This window comes from Pezoporus occidentalis, unplaced genomic scaffold (assembly GCF_034315485.1).
Source record: "Pezoporus occidentalis ecotype Australia unplaced genomic scaffold, CSIRO_AGI_Poc_V1 ctg124, whole genome shotgun sequence".
NCBI classification, from domain to species: Eukaryota; Metazoa; Chordata; class Aves; order Psittaciformes; family Psittacidae; genus Pezoporus; species Pezoporus occidentalis.
The window spans coordinates 1,324,063-1,343,591 of NW_026913038.1; the positions used below are offsets into that span (position 1 = coordinate 1,324,063).

General features: G+C 44.0%; 1 protein-coding gene across 5 annotated transcripts in view; it reads right to left on the minus strand.

Moving 5' to 3' along the window:
* Positions 1 to 9,953: 9,953 nt before the first annotated feature.
* Positions 9,954 to 19,529, minus strand: part of RNF145 (ring finger protein 145) — a 53,081-nt gene continuing 43,505 nt past the window's right edge. For all 5 annotated transcript variants that reach the window (XM_062607522.1, XM_062607521.1, XM_062607520.1 and 2 more), the window contains 5 exons: positions 17,234 to 17,374; positions 15,753 to 15,935; positions 13,672 to 13,819; positions 12,655 to 13,011; positions 9,954 to 11,540 (listed from right to left, as the gene is read on the minus strand). In XM_062607522.1, coding sequence (XP_062463506.1) covers positions 11,115 to 11,540; positions 12,655 to 13,011; positions 13,672 to 13,819; positions 15,753 to 15,935; positions 17,234 to 17,374 — 1,255 coding nt within the window. In that variant the 3' untranslated portion in view covers positions 9,954 to 11,114. The remainder of the gene's footprint in view (positions 11,541 to 12,654; positions 13,012 to 13,671; positions 13,820 to 15,752; positions 15,936 to 17,233; positions 17,375 to 19,529) is intronic.

Genomic DNA, 19,529 nt, shown 5'->3' on the forward strand with positions numbered 1-19,529 from the left:
CGATTCTCCACCACTCTCCCCAGTCAGGGGGACAAATGGGTGAAGTTTACGTGGCACTGCAGCACCGTGTCACTACCCTTGCAGAGGGCCTGCACTTGGGTGATGCACCCAGCTTTGTACTTCCTACCCTTTCCTTTGTATTTGTGATTCCTTACATGGGAGCATGAAGGCTTCAACACAAAATGTTTTGGTAACACAGTCAGTAAATAAAAACTAGGCAGAAACCCATTGCCCTTACCTGTGGAAAAAACCAAACCTATCACATTTCATTCCTGTTATCCAAAGACTTGACAGTTTAAGGAAATTGCTAATGGGACCTTTTACTGCCAGGTCACTAGTTCAAACCTGGCTCTGTCAGTACTGACCAAGAGTATCTGGTGAATGTTTGATGATGTGAGATTACAATATGGGTCTCAATCCATTTATCAATAGAAAACCCCTTCAACAACTTGAACCCCCTAAAGCTAATGCCTATAGGAAAGCCTACAGGCTGGAGCATGAACGACCTTTCGCAGCCCTACAGTAGATCAAGGTCAGGATGGGGGCATGCAGATGGAAAAGCTTACAGCAGTGATGTCCGGGCAGAACCTTTCTGCGCCTAAACAAATCTACTAGTTAGTGCACTAAAATACTCCAGTAACAGTACAGTATGAAAGTGCCAGATCCGGTATTGTTCTCAAAGGGAAAATGAGAGGAAGATGCAAACATTAGGAAATCCAGGATCAAGAACTGGTTTACACTAGTGCCAAAACCTCAAATTCATAATTTTGCAAGCTGAGAAGCTCTATTTGAATTTCTCAATATTATAACACTACCATAAAGTTAAAACTCAAATGTCGGGGTAATGGGTAAGGAGTCAAATGTCTTTATTTTTGAGATTGACAGGAAAATAAGTTACCACCTAATTCACTGCTTCCCAAACTGTCCCTTGCTCTCAAAAAGTATAAAGCATCACTGGCAGCATCTGGCAGCTGCTGACAGCAAAGACCAAGGGCAAGAAGCAGCCACCTGCCCCTGGAGCCCAGTACCTGGGCAAGGTACATGTGTTAGACATGGTCTGTAACCCCCATTGCAGGGTCCAGCTTAGCAACGTTTCCAGCTCTGCACCCTCCTGAAGTCCCCCAGTGCTTCTCCTTCTGTAGGTAGGACTCTACCTTCAGACCCAGGAAAACAGGGGGACCACCGAGAAAGGCGGGGGAAGGAGGCGGGGGTCCGGCCCTGGAGCGTTCGGGACTCCGCACCGCATGCTGCCGAAATGAAGGGACGGGAAGTCTCGCATCCCTCGTGGATTCACCGAGCGCCCGCGGAGCGCTCCCCGGCCGCTCGGAGTGAAATCAAACGCGTGAGGGCCACCTGGCGGGAGCAGGGACGGGGTTGACTTCACCTCGTTGCTCCCCGCGTTTTTCCTGCGGGCTACATCCAGCTGTGGAGCCCGGTGGCAGGATGCTGAGAGACTGGGGAATGCTGGAGGGGCCGTGCTGGCATCACCGGCCTCGGTAACGCGCCCCTTCTTTAAGGGAATTAGTCTATGAGGACCCTGACACCGCTGAAAGGCAGCATGCTTCTGACAAGTGCTTCTGTGTAAGCGACCGAGCTGCTGGGGCTGGTGCACAGGGCCTGCAAAAACACATGAGCACTGACTGCAGGCCAGATACCACCAGGGATGGACAGACAGGTGCTGCAGGCAGGGAAAGGCTCCTCTGCACCATTTCCAGGGCTGGAACAGGATTGTTTCTACTCAGTAAAGCTCAGCACTGACTCACTGAAATCAGCAGCATTTACCTGACCGCTGGATACCCTGAAGGACAAGTGAGAGGTGTCCCTGCCCATGACAGGGAGGTTGGAACTAGACAATCTTAAGGTCCTTTCCAACCCTAACTATTCTATGACTCAGCAGGTACGGTGTGTGCTAAGTGTGAGCATTGGAGCCACAGATCCCAGACTGTAGCCTGCAAACACCAGTCCAACAAGTGTGTTCTCTCACAACTGAAAACAGAACTGGCAGTCACCTTCTTCAGGGTGCACAGAAATTATCTGCCCCTCCTGCGTGCATTTGTTATTCATCGTTCTGAAGTATCATTTCTTGGAGAAACAAACTGTATCGGAGAAACCCAGAGCGTTAACCACCACCTGATGACATCTTGCCAAGGACAAAGAATCAGTGTCACTGAGAAATAACATGAACTGCTACCAGCAGCCCTGATCCTGCTCCACCTGTGCTAGTACTCACTCAATACACTGTACAGGCTTTTCGGGCCAGAGATTCAGCACAGTGAATCCTGCACCAGAAGACAGCTTTGTAATTCAATATTTGGAGTAGTCATCTTTTTGAACTCAACGCCTTCCAGGTGGAAAATGAAAAAGGCAAACCAATTTTCCCTGTTATTCCAGGAGTCTCAGATGTGGTAGGAAAGGGCTGGACAAACCCACAGCATCTGTATTGCACAAATAACCAGCAAACACGCAGCAAGCATCACATCCAGTACTGCTGTTCAGCTGCACAAGGTGCACCTCACCCAGATCCCACCCCACCAGTTCCACAGCTTCAGAACAAAACCCAGAGTTAAAAAGGCTCCTATGGCCCTTCAACTAAATCACTTGGCATCAGCAGTCTCCAAGACTTTGGAGTTGCAAGTATAGAGAATTTTATTCCAATTCTAGTATTTTTCCCCAGTTATATATCATTTTATACAGAAGACACCATTCCTGTGCTTCCTTACCAATTTGATCCATATTGATCCACACTGATCCACACACACTTCTTCTAGGATCTTTTAAGGCTACAGAAATGACAATTTCTGCACTAGTTACAAAATAATTACCCATAATAATTTAATAATGAGCTTTCCCTTTAAATTATTAACATGAGTAGCTGTGGAAATTGTCAATTTCAACAAGTTTAAATTCAAATGATAAACGCCAAATCTGTGTTAAATGAGACCAGCAAATTAGCAATTAAAATATTTATGCAAGAAGGCAAAAGATACTGTATTCAAGGAGCTGAAGAGCACTCCCCTATCGGGATGTTTGACAATGGCATGTGTTTGGATATCCCAGCTCCAAAACCCTGTGCAAAGGGAAGACAAAAAAATATCTAACCCCATAATTGAAGCTGAACAGCGTTGACTGGTGCCCAGTGGGATTTCAGTAGAATCCAAGCAGTTCTCAGAATACCCTTGGGTTATACTGAGCAGAAATCCTGACCCCAATCATATTATTTCTATCATATAAATCTTTATCTGTGGGAAGCTTGGAAGAAAGAAGTTGCTTCATGGCACCTAATTGCTTTGTCACTGAGAACAGAGTTGACCACACTGCTTTTTAAGAAAGAGGAGGGACAACCATCTTTCAAGCTGAAAGTGAAATACCAGTGTCCGGGGAGATCTTGGAACCCTGTAAGTGCAAATCCCACTTTTCCCAGCTAACTTTGCAGGCACAAGCCATTCACAGAGCACCAGCATCACGGGAGCCTGCTGCACCATGGCTTCACTCCAGATTCAACTGGTGGATTTAAATATGGAAATAATTAGTTTTCCCCCTGTTTCAGTGTTCTCTGTGATTTCTACCTGCAGACCCAGTGACAGCACTCCCAACCCCAGCACTTTCCCACCACAGAGGCTGCTGCACCTGGCCCCAGGTTCCCCCTTCCCAACCTGACCTCCTAACTTCATCCTCTTCATCCCACTCCTCTGTCACATTGAAAATGAGAGAAGTGAATCCTTTGGAAAGCAACTCCAGGCTCTTGGGAAGTTTGGAAACCCATTGTACAGGGCTTAATTTCATCTTTTGGACATGTGTTTAAAGGTTTGGATCCCCAGGAGGAGTGAAGCACAGGTTGAGGGATGGTTTTCTGCCCAAGGAAAAGTTTGGGAGCAACATCACATGAGCATGAACCTGTCATAGCCAGAGCCACCCACTGCCTGCTAAAAGCACAGCACAAATATGGAGCCCATTTGCATCTGAAAGCAGAGGGAACAATTCAGGACTCATCAGAGCACAGGCAGACCCAGCCAACAAAACCACAGGAGGGCAAGACTTGTATTTTCTGTTGAGAGTGAACCTGGGAAGGAGATTGCACAACCCACCAGCAGCTGCACATCAGCCCAGACCTAGCACCTGCCTCCACGTGAGGCAGTTTTCAGAGCTCAGTTTCTATTCCTTCTCCATACCAAGGGAAAAAGGTGACCCTGCCGCTTCCTTTATCCTCCTCTCTTAGCTCCAGCTCCTCAGAATAAAAAGCTGGGGACCTGGAAGCCACCAGAGCCATGTTAAATGCAGCTGTAACTCCGATGAGCAATGGCTGCATGGGCCCAGGTTCTGTGAAAATGCCTCTGAGCACTTCAGTCCATCCCCACTGCCATGTAGTACAGCTGGATACAGACACATGCACAGACCTGGGCCACCAGCTGCACCCATAGAGCTCAGGAAGGGGCTGACACACTTGGCTGCATCTTCTGCAATACTCAAGATTAATATTTGAGCACATCAAAGTGTAATAAAAAATCCTAGTAACAGTCAATGGTTGGGTTTGGGGTTCTCCCACTGATTTCCCACCACCAGTGCAAAGGAAGGTCATGACCAAACCTTTTTCCAGCAAGATGAGCACATCAGCTATACCCAAAACTCCATCACACACGTGCCAAGATTTCCAGCTTGAAAACGAGATGTGTCTTCACAGGTTACAACTTTTCACTTTAATTCACTTATCCACACGTACTTTCTAATATGGACGGGCCTTTGAGAAATGAATTTCCATCTGAAAACAAACAAGGTCTGAAACAGTTTACAAAGGGACCCATCTTTCAAGGACGTTTCCTTTTAAATTGCACAATGTGGCTCTTAGCAAGGAAAATAAATAAAACTTAATCCCTCTGCATTCCAGCTGGCATTTTTTCCCCGAGCTAAAAGCGAACAATCAATTTAAAGAAAACTCAGCCTATGGTCAATTAAGGAGCTGTATATCATTGCATTTATAAATACCAGGTACCTATTCCATTGATTATTTTGATCCAGTTAAGTCTGTTTTACCTTTTAAATTCCTAAGAATGAAGTCATTTTCCCACATTGCAGTCCTGGGTTTTTCACATCTGTTGCTGCAAAATTCTGCAGATCGGCTGGTCTTTGGCTGTGGTACTCGCCAAAAGGGTTTCAGCTACCAGATTTATTTAAGGATGGGGATTATAAACTGCCAGGAAATGGCAACCACTGGGAAAATTTGTGTCTAATTACTTGTAACACATAGAAATAATTTCCCTTTTTTAATCTTTTTTTCTTTCTTTCCTCTTTATTATTTTCTCTTTTTTTTTGTTTCTAATTTGAGTTGGTTGCTTATGCCTACAAACTGTTTTCATTTTACATCTTCTCTCTTTAACCAGGATGGGCAGCTTTAGGTTTATGTGTGTGCCAGATGGACTCTCTTAGCACTGTTTAATCCCCTGCCAGCACCACCCAACCTCTGCTTCTCCCCAGGCTTTCCCCCTCCTTTCCAATCTCCCTTTTCCTCGTGACTTCGTCCTCTTTATCTTGGTCATCTCTGTCACTGAAAAGGAGAAAAGTGAACCCTCTGGAAAGTGAACCCCATTCTTGGGGAGGTGTAGAGAGCTCACCAAGTTTGCAGTGTACCTTTTTCTCTAAAAGACAGTGCTTGTTCTCAAGAACATAATCAATACCTCAGAGCCACAGAATACATTTGCCATGCAGTTCATCAAATAAATCATAACTTCATGCAAACAGATGGAATTTCCCTGGGCAGAGTCTCCACACTGGCACTTGGCATTCCCAGGCACAACCACCCGATGGTGCAGCACTCAACAGCACTGACAAGAAGAGTCACCACACCTCTAGGCATGACTCCAGCAGCACGCTGCTAAGTACAATAGCCATAGTTAGAAGAAACAGGCATTGCCGAAGAGAAGACTGGTACGTCTGGAGTGTGAGGGAGTGAGCTGTGATCCTTGATGTGATTGCACACACACATCACAAAAATGGGGACCAGTTAATTTCTAAACTCAGTATTGTAACACTGAGAAAAATTGAGTTTAAAATTGCATTTATCTTTATATGTGCAAGCAAAGCCAAAGGGATTAGTAGGGAAATGTGTTCGTCAGTCTTTCCCACAAGTGTTTTTGTGGAGTGACACCACAGGCAAGACTTAGAATAAGCAATCCTTTCAGGACAGATCTCACTAATACACAACAGCTCCAGATGCTGTGGAGACTGAGAAGTTGCTCTGGAAAATCATTTAAAGGTCTCTTTGTACACATGTAACATGCAGACGGAAAGAAGTCAGCACCAAACCACCGCCACCTCCACCAGCCTCGGAGCAGAGTGAACCAGCAGTGCTTCCTTCTTGACAGGGTCCAACCCTGTGATCCAGCACAGTGCTGTGACATCCTGCTTGCTCCTAACCAAGCCGCTTCTGCCCCAGCAACAGCAGTTTCGCTCTATTTGGTTCCTTTCATTCTGAATGCAGCTGGCTTCCCAACAGCACAACGTGCTTCAAACAGCCAGTTCTCCCTCCCAAGCATGGATTTTTATTTTTAGACACTGCTATCAACTTTTTATATCTTATTTGATAATTTTAATTCTGACCCAACTGAAATCAAACTCCTTCACTATCCATGCCGGTTAGGAAAAATGTTACAGGTCTGTTCTCAAACATTCAGATACTTTGAGCCCAAACTGGCTGGTTTGAGGGGAAGTATTGAGTTAACTTACAAATTGAAATTAAAATTAACCAAGAAAGAAGGGGACTCAGTATGAAGAGGTTTTCCCATGCTGGAAAACCTTGTGCATTTCAAGAACTCTCTGTCCTGGCATAAAGTGAAGCGCTTCCCTAGGAATGAGGAAGGAAATAGATTCTTCTACTGCAAAATAGCCAAAAACCAAGGGAGCCACAAGCAATGCAATTCAAGCTAAGGCTTTCAAATGAGATTTCCTAGCCACAGACTTGTTTGCTCATCTCATGGAGACATCTCACCTTGCAAATACATTTCCCTGAGCCCAGAGCAATGGACTTGATAAATCAGCAGCCCTGGGATACTCGATAGGACTAGCTAGACATACACTATCATCCCATGCAATGAAGTGCTTCTATTTCCAACAAAAACCACCCCACCGTAAAATTCCAAACTGTTCCCATTATATCACCTAGCTGGAAACATCTTTTTTGAGTCCAGATGTTCGTCAATCACACCACCATCAGAAGGAGTCCACATGAAAATGATTTCAAGCCTCAGCCTACACTTGTACCCTGATCATAAACACTCAAAAAGCATTTTTTCCCCATTTACTCATGCACAGCTGCAGAGAAAAAGAAAATCAACTCAAAGCAAGCAGCGTCCAAGAGGGAGTTCTGCACCAAACAAAGCTCAGAGGTCAGGATCATTCACCCAGATGCTCTAGAGAGCATCAAGACAGAAGGCTCATTTCATTTCATTCCTTACCTCCCTGCTCCCCCAGAGCAGCCTCCCCCTTTTCCTCATTCCCCTTCCGGTTACACAGTTCATTTCTTCTGCAAGATCTAACTTGGCACGAGTTTTGGCAATTCTCACTTCATCCCTGAACTTCCTGACCCATAACATGCAGCCTGCTTGGCTTATCAGTATTTATTTCCCACCCACCCCCATTCCTTGCAGGCTTCTTTTTAAGTTCCTCCCAGAGCCGCAGTCCCTCGCTTCTCAGAAAATGGTGTTCTGTCAGGATTCCGAGTGGGGAAAGAACACAACCAAAAAGCAGCAAAAAAGAACACGCTTGCACATCCCGCCCCTCTTAACTTTGCAGTCCAACAGATTCCAGTACCCGGTGAGCTCTGCCTCATGAACCATGCACAACATCCACACTCCACCTTGGCTGGCTCTAACAAACAACTCTTTGTAATGGTGTTGGCACCTAATGTAGGGAACTCCCATCTCTCAAGTGAAGTTCTGTTCCTATGAGCTCCCCAAGCCAGCAGCCTCCCCTTCTTTCTCTTCTCTCCCTCTTGAAAATAACCTTCTCACAGTAAAGAGGTGCAGCTTTCATCTCCTCCAGCCCCTCTTGCCAGGATGCTCAACTCTGCTGACTGCCGGAGCCCCCACACCTTTGAGCACCTTCTCCAGCATGGAACAGTTGCTTTTGGTTCACTCCAGTGGGAATCTTGCAGCATAATTTCTCCTGAGAGCCAGCACGTACCTTCCTATCCTGTCAGGCTCCCCTCCAGCACCACATCCATGTGTCCAACCCACAGTCCTGGATGACACTGTGGTTGTTGAACCTGCTGTGGGACTGCTGGTTCTCAGTGAGGAGTCTCCAAGTGCACTTACCTCTTACCAGTGGTGGTGTGAATCCAGAGTCCTTTCTTCTAGTTTTTGCATTACCAGTGAGCTATGGACAACTTAGGGTAGAAATGGAAAGGTTCATTGCCAAGGGGTCAGGCTGAGGAACAGCTTCTCAGCAGAAGCCATGAACACAAACCTTATATTTTTGCTACTTTCTCAACACCACTTCCTGTATTTATGAAAGCGATGATGTGACACAGTGTGGGACATGGAGGAACTGGAGACAATGACCCCTGTGATCCCCTCCTGCCCCACTGCCCACATGCAAGTCCTGTAGGTGAACACAAGTTCCTCTCCTTCCTTCCCTGCATTCACCCCAAGGTATCTGTAGAGTGGTTACAACCCCTCCAACCTTTATTTCACAAGACAGACCAAGCCTGGCTTTTCTCTCTTCCTCATCATTTGGGCATCACTTGCTCCCTATCATGTGAGGGACATGATCTGTTCAGCCTGGAGAAGAGAAGGCTGTGTGGAGACCTCATAGCAGCCTTCCAGTATCTGAAGGGAGCCTATAGGGATGCTCAGGAGGGACTCTTCATTAGGGACTGTAGTGACAGGACAGGGGATAACGGGTTAAAACTTAAAACAGGGGAAGTTTAGATTGGATATAAGGAGGAAATTCTTTCCTGTTAGGGTGGTGAGGCACTGGAATGGGTTGCCCAGGGAGGTTGTGAATGCTCCATCCCTGGCAGTGTTCAAGACCAGGCTGGATGAGGCCTTGGGTGATACGATTTAGTGTGAGGTGTCCCTGCCCATGGCAGGGGGGTTGGAACTAGATGATCTTAAGGTCCTTTCCAACCCTGACTATTCTATGATTCTACGATCTTACACAAAGGAAAACCTTCCCATTGCTCGCTTCTGGGATCATTTTCCCGCTCCTAGGGACAGCAAGCAGAGTTTCACAGGGCATCCTTCAAAAACATGTTCTGTGAATTGAGGGAAAGTCTTTGTTTCAGAATACTTCAGAGCCTCCTGTAACAGTGCTGCCCCCCCAGACCCTCCATTTCCTGCCTCCACAGGCTTTCAAGTATGGCTGGAATGGAAGCAGCCTGAATTAGTAGATTAAAAACTTGGACACATACACATTGCTTTGAGAGGGATTCAATTCCACAGAAATGCAGGTGTGGAAGAGCAGGACCTAAAGCACTGACTAACAGGAGTGAAAAAAGAAGAGCTCAAGAAAAAAGCCTCATCACAATCTTCCCCCCAAACACACCCAAGCTGTTAATAAAAGCTTTGCAGTGAAGTACATGGAAAATCTACATTTCTGATTAATACACAAGAAAACAAAAATGAGATACAGAATCACAGGATGGTGCAACTGATATTTCCCTCCTATCAGGTGAGAAGGAAATAGGTTTGGGTTTTGCTTGATATTCAGCAGCAGCAGTCACAGCCTCTGGGAGCAAATAGGCCCCAGTGCTCTGTTATTGTGGACAAGATCTGGTGGCAAGGCCTGGGGGAGGCCAGGAGGTATCACCAAGACACACAGCACTGAAATGGAAATGGGAGTAGAGCGCGTGCATCACAAGTTCCACTGAGCTCCAAGGGGAACAGACAGCTGCTGTTGCAGGAGAGCCTCTCAACACATACTTAATCGATGGCATTTCAATGCAAGAATCACATAACCAGGTGTAAAAATCTTCAAATGTAATTTATTAAGACATTCAGCTATGTCTGTCAGTCTACATCCAAATTTACTACTAAAAATAAAATAGTATCACATTTCACATTAGGAATACCGACTTTGAAAAACACTTGAGTCAAGCCTATCGTATAAATAAGTGACTAATTTCTCTTCATATCAAAATTCACATAAAAAAATTGCCTGCTCCCTACTCCCACCTATTCCCCCACCCCAGTTCCTAGTTCTACTTGAAGCCATGATGAATGTAAAAATTTAAGTATGGACATGTCCTTGTCAAAGAAAAAAAGGTGCAAACCTATTAACAGCTTTAAAAGTGGCATTTGCGGAGTCTGATCATACACAATAATGTACTCATTCCCAAAGTGCAAATATCGCCAGAGTTTAATACTGTTTTAATTCAGCTGCAAGAATTAAACATTACACAGCACAGTACTGCAAGGCCTCTATCTGTGCCCTAAAACTCATCCCACTTGCCTCCTGCACACGGTAGCAGAGGTCAAAGCGTTCATTAGAGCTTTAGTTTACTTCACGCAGCCCAGACTGTGCCCATTATTAGCAAAAGTTTCATATACAACAAAATATTTAAGACTCCGTCATAAAAGTCAAGAGTCACTATAGGTTACATAAATTCAAATGCAACTGCCCCACCAAGAACACCCAAAGCATAGACATGACGTATTAAGAGTGCTTCCATCTTCTAGTACAATCACTGCTGTTGTAGCTTTGATTTTTGCTTACGTGCCATAAAAAATTGTCAGCAACCAGGGACTGGTAACTTGCTGCATTTAACATCTCTCAGGTAGCCCGGGACACGGCTGTATGTGATACCCTCTTCCTGTCTGTCAGCAACCTCTCACAGACCTCTCGTTCCTCTTACCCCTCACCTGTGTCTTGAAAACACTTTTTTCACTGCAATTTGTTTCCAGACATCCTTCCTATGCCCACAGTTCAGAGAGCTTCTGGAGTCATTTCTACTGCATCTCACTGGAGTTACCACTACCAAGCAGCCCATAAAAATCAGCATGGGAGATTACATTTTGACCAGCATTAATAGCTAAACTTCTTTCACAGCTGTGGAAGGATAGGTTTTCTTCTGAGTCAAACTTGATCTCTGAAATGTGTTTGTTCCTGTGTCATCCTTCGTCACCTTAGAGCTGGACACAAACCCTTGGATCGGGAGCGGGGCACCCCTCTGGAGCTGCCATTAGTTCTGCAGCACAAGCTGCTCCCTGGCTGGCCTCACATGGGCCTGTGTCACTGTCCATGCTTTGAGACCCCTCCAGGCCATCCTGTCCACCAGTAACCTGGCCACTGCTCTTGCTAGGGCTGTCTTTCACATCTGGCCCATTGTCAGGTTCAGCACCAGGTGGCTCAGCTGCATCTCCAGGTCTGGTATTCTGCTCTGCAGTAGGATTTGGCTGTTGAACTGGCTCTGGTCCCAGCCCCGGTAGCTGTGAAGGGCTCTTAAGTTGGCAGTGGCACAGAGGGCAGGTTTCTTGCACATACAGCCATTTCTTAAGACAACCCGCATGAAAAAAATGGCTACATGGTGTGATCACAGCAGTCTTCATATCCTGAAAGACACAAAAAAAGAAGGAAGATCACATTATTTGTAATTCCATTCCTTTCCTCTCACCCAATGTATCTGATGGGTCCATCAGCCACAGAAGAGACTGAAGCAATCTACAGGTAAATAAAAGAATGTTCCTTCCTTCCTACCAACAAGCCTCTACATTCAAATACAAACACAGGCCAGGTCTGGCTGTTTATACCAGAGAGATTAGAAATTAGGGAAAACAACTTTGTTTATAAGGTGTTAAGAGTCACAGAATTAGCTGGTTTAAGAAATAACTGCGCATCTCAAAACCTGCACGCTTACAGATCCAACACGTAACAACAGCAAGCCAGAAATTAAATAACCCTGAACTCTGTCAGCTGAGACCCACATGTTACTGGTCTGGTGTTTCAAACACCCTCAATCAATCTGGCACCTGTAGTTTTACTCTTCAAAGAGCCTGGAGTATCAAGTTTGGAGTCACTCCAACTGCTCTCCAACTACACGCTGATCTTCAGGTGGTTCTTTCACTGTCATACATAACTACAATTTCTGTCCAAGAGAAAGAGACCTTGGAGCTAGAGGTGTGATAAAGATACTACTTTCAGCATTGACTTCTAAGGTACTTGCATCTGCTGGCTTACATTAGAAAGACTTGATAATTAGGTTTCTGTTATAAAACAGACATTGCACATGAAGTTGAAGTAGCAATGTCTGTAAATACTGGGCTACTTCTATGGAATAACAACAAATTAGTTCTAGAGTACACATTGTCTTTCACTAACAAAATCTTTCACTAATGAAAAAAGGGCACATTTGCTGTTACTTTTGAGACCAAATCAACCCAAATACAAGAGGTTTCAAGGAAGTTTTTTTGTGTAACTTGATTAAGAAAAAGCAATAAACACTTCCAAACTATCTCTTTATTCATAAAAGACTCTGTGGGTGACAGCACTCCAAATCAATTTACACAAAGCAGAAAACTGGGTAATTCAAGTAATTTACTGAGCACAATATTACTCGTTAAACATGATTCAAGTAACTTATTTTACTTAAACATGATTCAAGTAACTTATTTTGACAGTACAGAGATGTCTAAATTAAAGTCAATCTTCTGACACTTTCATTCTTACCTGGTAGCAGATGGCACAGATATCATTGTGTTGCTCCAACTGCTCTTTTGTGGCAACAGGCAGTGATTTTATCTTATTCACAGCATCTCTACGAAGAAGGAAACTCTTCCATCCCAGTTGGGCCCGCAACCACACATTGTAATAGGAGTGAATGAAGATGATCACAGAACCCATCACAGTCCATTCACCAAAGATTGTCTCCGAGACACCATATGCCACCACACAGAGAGCGACGAGGAATTCCAGCAGCCGGTATGTACCATTCACATAATAAATTACATCATCCATATTTTCTACAGGTTCTTTTCTGAACTCCTCCACCATAAACAAAACATAAATGAAAAGTGTTCCAAGCACCTGTAACAGTGAAAAGACCATGAGCTCATCATTCAGTTCTGAACCAGAGTTGAAGTCATCCAGCATTGTCCATTGAGCTCTATACAAACCAGATAGAGAGGAGGTGAGCCCCAAAGGAGTAAAACTGTTGCTGAGCTTCAAGACAAATAAAAGTCACTCTTTCTTGCAGAGCATGTAAGCTTGTTCCCAAGTACTTCCCCTTCCGTACTTTTCTCAGTCCAGAAAACAGCTCAGCTGATTCAACAGAAGTGCTGAGCATCATGAGCAGCAGTTTTATAGTGTTACAACAAATATGCTTAGTAGAAAACATCTGCTGTATTTATACTGCTGTGTTATGAACATCAAATCACTTTCACAGAGCCACAGCCAAGTAACAATACATAGATAAGTACTCTGGGAGGCAAAAAAACCCAACTTTTTTTACTATGATAGTTATGCCTTCAAAAGCCTTCTGGCTTTACAATTTGAAATTATTTTCATTCACCTCTATTCCTAGCCCTTAGCCTCAGTTACAAGCTAATGAAAGAGATTTTATACCTTATCTTGTACTTCTGCCCTTCTGTCATCCCTGGTCTTTCCTCATCGTGCATATCCCCCTCTAGAGTAACAGGATCACAGGTTAATGCAGAGCTTCAGTTACTACAGGGCTAGCATTCTTACCTGAAGAGAGGTTAGAATACTGCTGGAGATAATGATCAACAGCCAGAAATCCATGTGGAAAAATTGACAAATCATGTAGGCCATGTAAGCGGGGAACACAAGTAAGAACAAACAGAGGCTGACTGCTCGGAAGTGCTTCCACAGACTCCTGCAAACATAATAGGGTTTTATTTTTTACGTCAGGTTTAAGTGTCAGGATAAGAATAGGCTGGCCTGCTCAATGTAGGAACGTTAGATGTTTGCTCAAGGCTTTAACTTGTTGAAAGGAGTTTCTATTTGACTCAGGCACACTCTCATTCCAACCATAGGTTGGTAGGCATGCCCACCATGCATGCCTACACCACATAGAGTATGAAAAGTTCCCTCTCATACGGCCTTTTCTGTTTTCAATACAAAGACAAAAACTATGGGCAAAAAATTTCACCCACAGTAATTGCCATAATGGGTCTGATCAGTGGTTGGACAAATGAAGTATCTGAGATACTAAATGCTTCAGATGAAAGACCAGTAAAGAAAATTACTAACTATGCATGTAACTGTTTGTATGCTTTTCCATATAAACAGAGTTTACCCAGATTATATACTTACTACAACTCCTCTGTGTCTTTCTGCTAATACACATGGGGCAAAGGTATTTCCTTTTATCATTAAGTTTAACCCTGTTGCCTTTAGAAGCGTATTTCTCAATTCAGACATTACAAAAGAAATGTAGCAGGGCTTGAACATCCATCTCTGCCATTCCTTACTCTGCTCCTATCACTTCTTCTTCCTCATCTCCTCCCCAACCTGAATATACCATCAATCTTTTTACACCCACCCGTTTGGAAGGCTTTCAGGATATCTTCAGTAATTTACTATACTACCTCTGCATGTTCCTCAGGTATTTTAACCTCATTTAGGTTAAAATGTGGTACAGGAATAGCAGAAGCTGACTAAGAAACTATCTGAAGAGAACACTGCTATGAAGCATGCAAGTCTGCGTCTGTAGGTGAGGGAGAAAGGCAAAGCTGAAGTGGAATTTGTCCTGATTTTAGCCGATTTAGAACTGTCTGGGAGATTTGGCAGAAGAGAGTTACAACTCAGTATCACCACAGACTGCTTGTTTAAGCTGGGCAGATGCTCATATCCTGGCGCTACTCCCTCTCCCTGTGTTACTATATTTGAAGTTAACATTGCTGCAGGCAGAACATGCTGGCTACAAGTAGCCTCTAAGCTAAACAAAATCTCTATGTCTAAACATAAATAAGCTTTCTCTTTCATTTCTTCACTTACAGGTTACAGAAAAAAACACAAACAATTAACAAAGATACAAACAGACTAATACAAGAACACCAGATACCAATACAGCTTTTCAAATCAGAAACTGAAATTAAACAACAATCCCACATCATCAGAACATCTGGTGCACTAATGCAAGCCTTCCACCTCTTATTTTCTGCCAGTAAACCCTCTCATTTTGGGATCAGTCTCACAGAAAAAAGTAAAAGGGTTTACAATATTTAACAGGAGGTCACTCTCAGAAACTTCCCACCCTGTCTGAGATCTTCTCTTCTGAGATCTTCTGACAACTTCTCAGCAGTCTGAGATCACTGCATAAGAGGGAAACCTACCCAACCACAGAGGAGGTTAAGCAAAACCATTCTGCAAAGCCACACAATGGAGGGTGGGTGGGAAGAGCACTGGAGTCCTGGATTTGCTTAACTGAGACCACAGTGCACTGACATTCTTGCTAGGGAGAATAATCACTGAACAGTGCCATGCTCAGGGTGGGCAGCCAGCAGCTACAGAACAGCATGGCTTTAAAAAGGCTGGATGGATGCAGTCCTGGGCAGGAGCAGGTGACCAAAGTCACCTACTCTTTGCCAGTACTCAGCATGAGGAAAAGTATTATACTATGTGCTCTTGAGAAAACAGGATAGGGAGGGGAAAGCTAGAGAATTTAGACTGGAAAAGAAATCTGCATACAAAAGACAGGGTAAATTTACAAGCTACTAAAAAGCCAAATCAGGCCATCAATTACTAGTTTATCACCTCCTAAACCAGCATTGAGTAAGTCTCATTTTAGGAAACCAGTCTCTTACTTGTCCCTTGAGGCTCCCAGGGCCAAGACAATGGGATCAGCGATTTCCAGCATGGACTGAAGTATGGATGCCACCACGATGAAAAGAATAATACTGAGCAGGAACGCCCGATGCACAACTTGGAGCTCAATCAAACCTGTCTGCACAGCCAGGATGAGGAGTGTGACGCCTTCAGTCATTCCCCTGCAGATTAACAGAGTCAAAAGAACAATCAATCACATCTTTCTGTGTATCAATGCTGGTTCAAAAATACATCTAGAAACGCCAGGAAATAAGCTCTTTCTGCCACAATCCTTCAAATGTCTTGTTTTAGCTTTTACTGATGTCCTTGCTAAGGTTTTAATCAGAGGAGTGTTTTCAGAAACACTGAAGTGCTGGGGGTTAGGAAGCAGACTTCAGACTGCTCCTGCCTCAGTGCACGGGCTACAAGCAACTCAGCAGACATCACCCAATACGAGAGCCCTCCCCCAGCACAAAGCATTGTAAGGACCCACGCTGTGTCTTAAGAGGAGGAACCCACACACGTCAGTGTTGCCTACACAAGCCCAAAGCAACCCTGCTATGTCTACATTTGGGCAGCAGTCGGCCTCATTCCTACATCTCCACAAAAACCCCCTCTACCGGTTACATTTCCCCATCAATACCCTCCTGTCTGTCCTTGGCTCAACAACCCACCCAGTGACCAGTTCAGGCAACCAGCAATTTAGCCATTTTTCAGTTTATCCTCTCTGTACCTACACACTGTCCTCTTCTTCTTGGCTTGGAACCTCAGACTGAATATAATACCTCTGAGTTCCACAATTCAGCACCAGTACTTGACACAGTTAAGGAAGAGATCACCCAGAATTGAATTCTTACCCAAAAGATACTTTCAGGCAGACTACTCCTGGGCACCTCCAATTTATACCATTCTCACTTCCACATCATAGAATCCAAAATGTAAAACACTCTTTTGCATATGGTCTCAACTTTCTATAGAGTTAAGGGCTGGAATAACTGAGAAAGGTACTATCATACCTAGGATCCCAATTTCATATTGGACAAGTTGGGACAAGTTTTAAGAAAAGGCAGTTTCCATATTTTGGCTATTTCCCATGGTAATTTACAGGCAGTCTATAAAATGCTGTTTTAAGCCTCACAGATTAGAAATGTTTCACACATGACTACAGGGTAAATGAGGAAATGGAAAGATGAAGTGATTATCCAAGCATGTGAAAATTTTCCAGTGACTCATGAAAATGAAAGCCCTAAAACAATCCAAATCCCAACTAAAAGCCCTGAATTTATCACAGAAATTAACCATCTCCCAAGAAGTCTGTGACAAGCTGTATTTTCACCTCAAATCCTTCCTATGCACAAAGATTGGCATACAAAAAGCCTGTCAAGGATACCCAATAGTTCGTAAGTTAAAAAACTGCAAAGCAGCCTGCATGTTTCTGTATAAATCCCTTCTTTTTAGACCTCAGGCACAAGGCACTTACCTGTTCATAGCAGGATCATTCATGAATGCTCGATAACCCTGCAAGTAAAACTTGCAGAGAGTCAGAACTCCCAAAGCAACAAAAGAGACTGTGAAGACCAAGCCCAGGAGCGAGTACGGAGTGCTACAGCATTCGGCAATACTGGGAGGAGAGAGGGAAAGAAACAAAAAGAAAAGGTCCATCAATTAAAAGCAATGTGCTGAGCTCTCCCCTTGTCCTGTTAACTGTGCACACTGCTTTGAAAGCAAAATTGGATTGGTTTAATGAATATATTAAAAGCTCTAAACCACCATGAAACGCTTCTATAAAAAGAAAAAGATGAGATGTATTCTGTTACTTCTTCCCAAGACACAATTTCATCTCGGCTAATGCTGCTGTCAGGGCTGTGCTACGGTGTTTCTCTGGTCCCTCTTCAGCGCTGTGCCACACGGTGGCACTGTCCTGCTTGCGCAGGGTTTTCATCACCTAAAGTCAATCTGACAACCACAACGCACCCAGGTTACCTGCTGAAATTTCTGCCAGCTACCAGAAGCAGAGTTAAAAGCAGATGGATTCATTAAGGCGCTTTCCACTCAGATCTACAATAATGCAAACAAACATAAAACTGATAAAATTCACACCAGGTTCAGGAAGGCAATGCCTGTCTTTCATATGGCTGAGCCAGAAGCAGCAAAATAGACAGCAAAGAGTATTCTGCAGGCGGCTTCTTCCTCTTTTGCCACAGCAGTGAAGTCAGACAGACTGAGACCCCAGAATACATCTGCTGATGCTGAGAATAGCTGCATTACTTCAGCTCCCTCACCTTCTGTTGATTCTGGCACTGCAATGTTTGGAACAGCCTAAGCCTCAGAGCGTACTCTGGCTTCTGAAACACAATGCTGTCAGAACAAGGAGAATGCAGTGCAGTGCACCACATGCCCCAGCACTACGTAAAGAATCAGCTTACGTAGAACCAGAAATCCCTGTCAACAAGGGATTACACATCTGGAAATCCTCACATATATTATCCAAGGTAATATACACTGACACCCCCATTCACAAACAAAATAATCTCTTGCTCACCAGGACAATAGCCTTGTGAGAGAAAATACAGTGGTCAAAACCATGTCAGGTTAATTAACCAACTGAAGAGTGAACTAGTCCAGGGCTCTGACAAGACAAAAGGACTTTCAAGAAACACATGCCTCAAAAATAAACAAAGCTTGTCCAAGAGACATTTAGTTTGTCTCTTTTAATGACCATTTTAACTGGAAAACTCCTTTGGAAGCCATTCAAAACAGAAAATGTTGATGTGTTTACATATGCTACTTGCAGGGCTTCTGGTAAGCCTTCAAATTCTGCCTGGTTACCAAGCTGGGCAGGGCTGAAAAGGTTTTCAAATATTCCTGCTGCATAATGGTAGTGAGAAATGCAATATTTAGAGCAGCTATTTCTGCAGGATACTTGAGGAACTCTTATGTTTTCCTCCAAAATAAATTACGAGAAATCAGGACTCTGTCTTTTCTGCCTGATTCTTTTTCGTCAATTTTAACACCCTTAAACTTACTTTCAGATGATCTACTAAGCAAGGGTCCCAGAGGAGATTACGAGCTCAAAGAGAAGCCTGGGGAGCTCTGAGTGTTATATTCATGTGTCAAGCACATGTTCATAAATTGTCCCAAATTGCTAAACTCTTCAAGGCTTCTCAAAAATCACAGCAGTTACACACCCACAGAAAGGATTCTTGACAGGAGCAAGGACAATGAAAGGTAGGGAACAGGTTTTAAACAGCAAACATGCAAGCAAGAGCTTTCCAGTCTGGGAAGAACAAACTCCCAATTTTAAAGAACAGAACTGTTTGGTATGTTGCTCTCCCACCCTCATACATGAATCGAGGTGCACTGAATGAAACTATATGGATTCAAACAATCAAAACAGATTTTTTTATCATACAGACCAAGCTGAGCTGTGAAACTCCTTGCTCAGGATCTTTCAATGATGCAGGTGTACGTGGGTTCAAGGGCAGCAAGCACAAACTGATGGAAGAGAAGTCCTTTAGAGGGTTACTGGATGCATATTAACCATATCCAGCTAATACAGCTTGACAGCTGAAGCTGGATGCAGGACTGGAAGAGTACTAGGAAGTGTCCTGTTTGTCACATTATGAGCGGGTGTTTTTCCAGGTATTCATTTACAGCCACTGCTGGAAACTGGATCCTGGGCTAGACAGCATTTGGTCTGAGCCAGCACAGCAACTCTGATATTCCTATGAGAGCTGGACACAGCTGTTCTGCACACCCTAACTGCTCTCACCTGA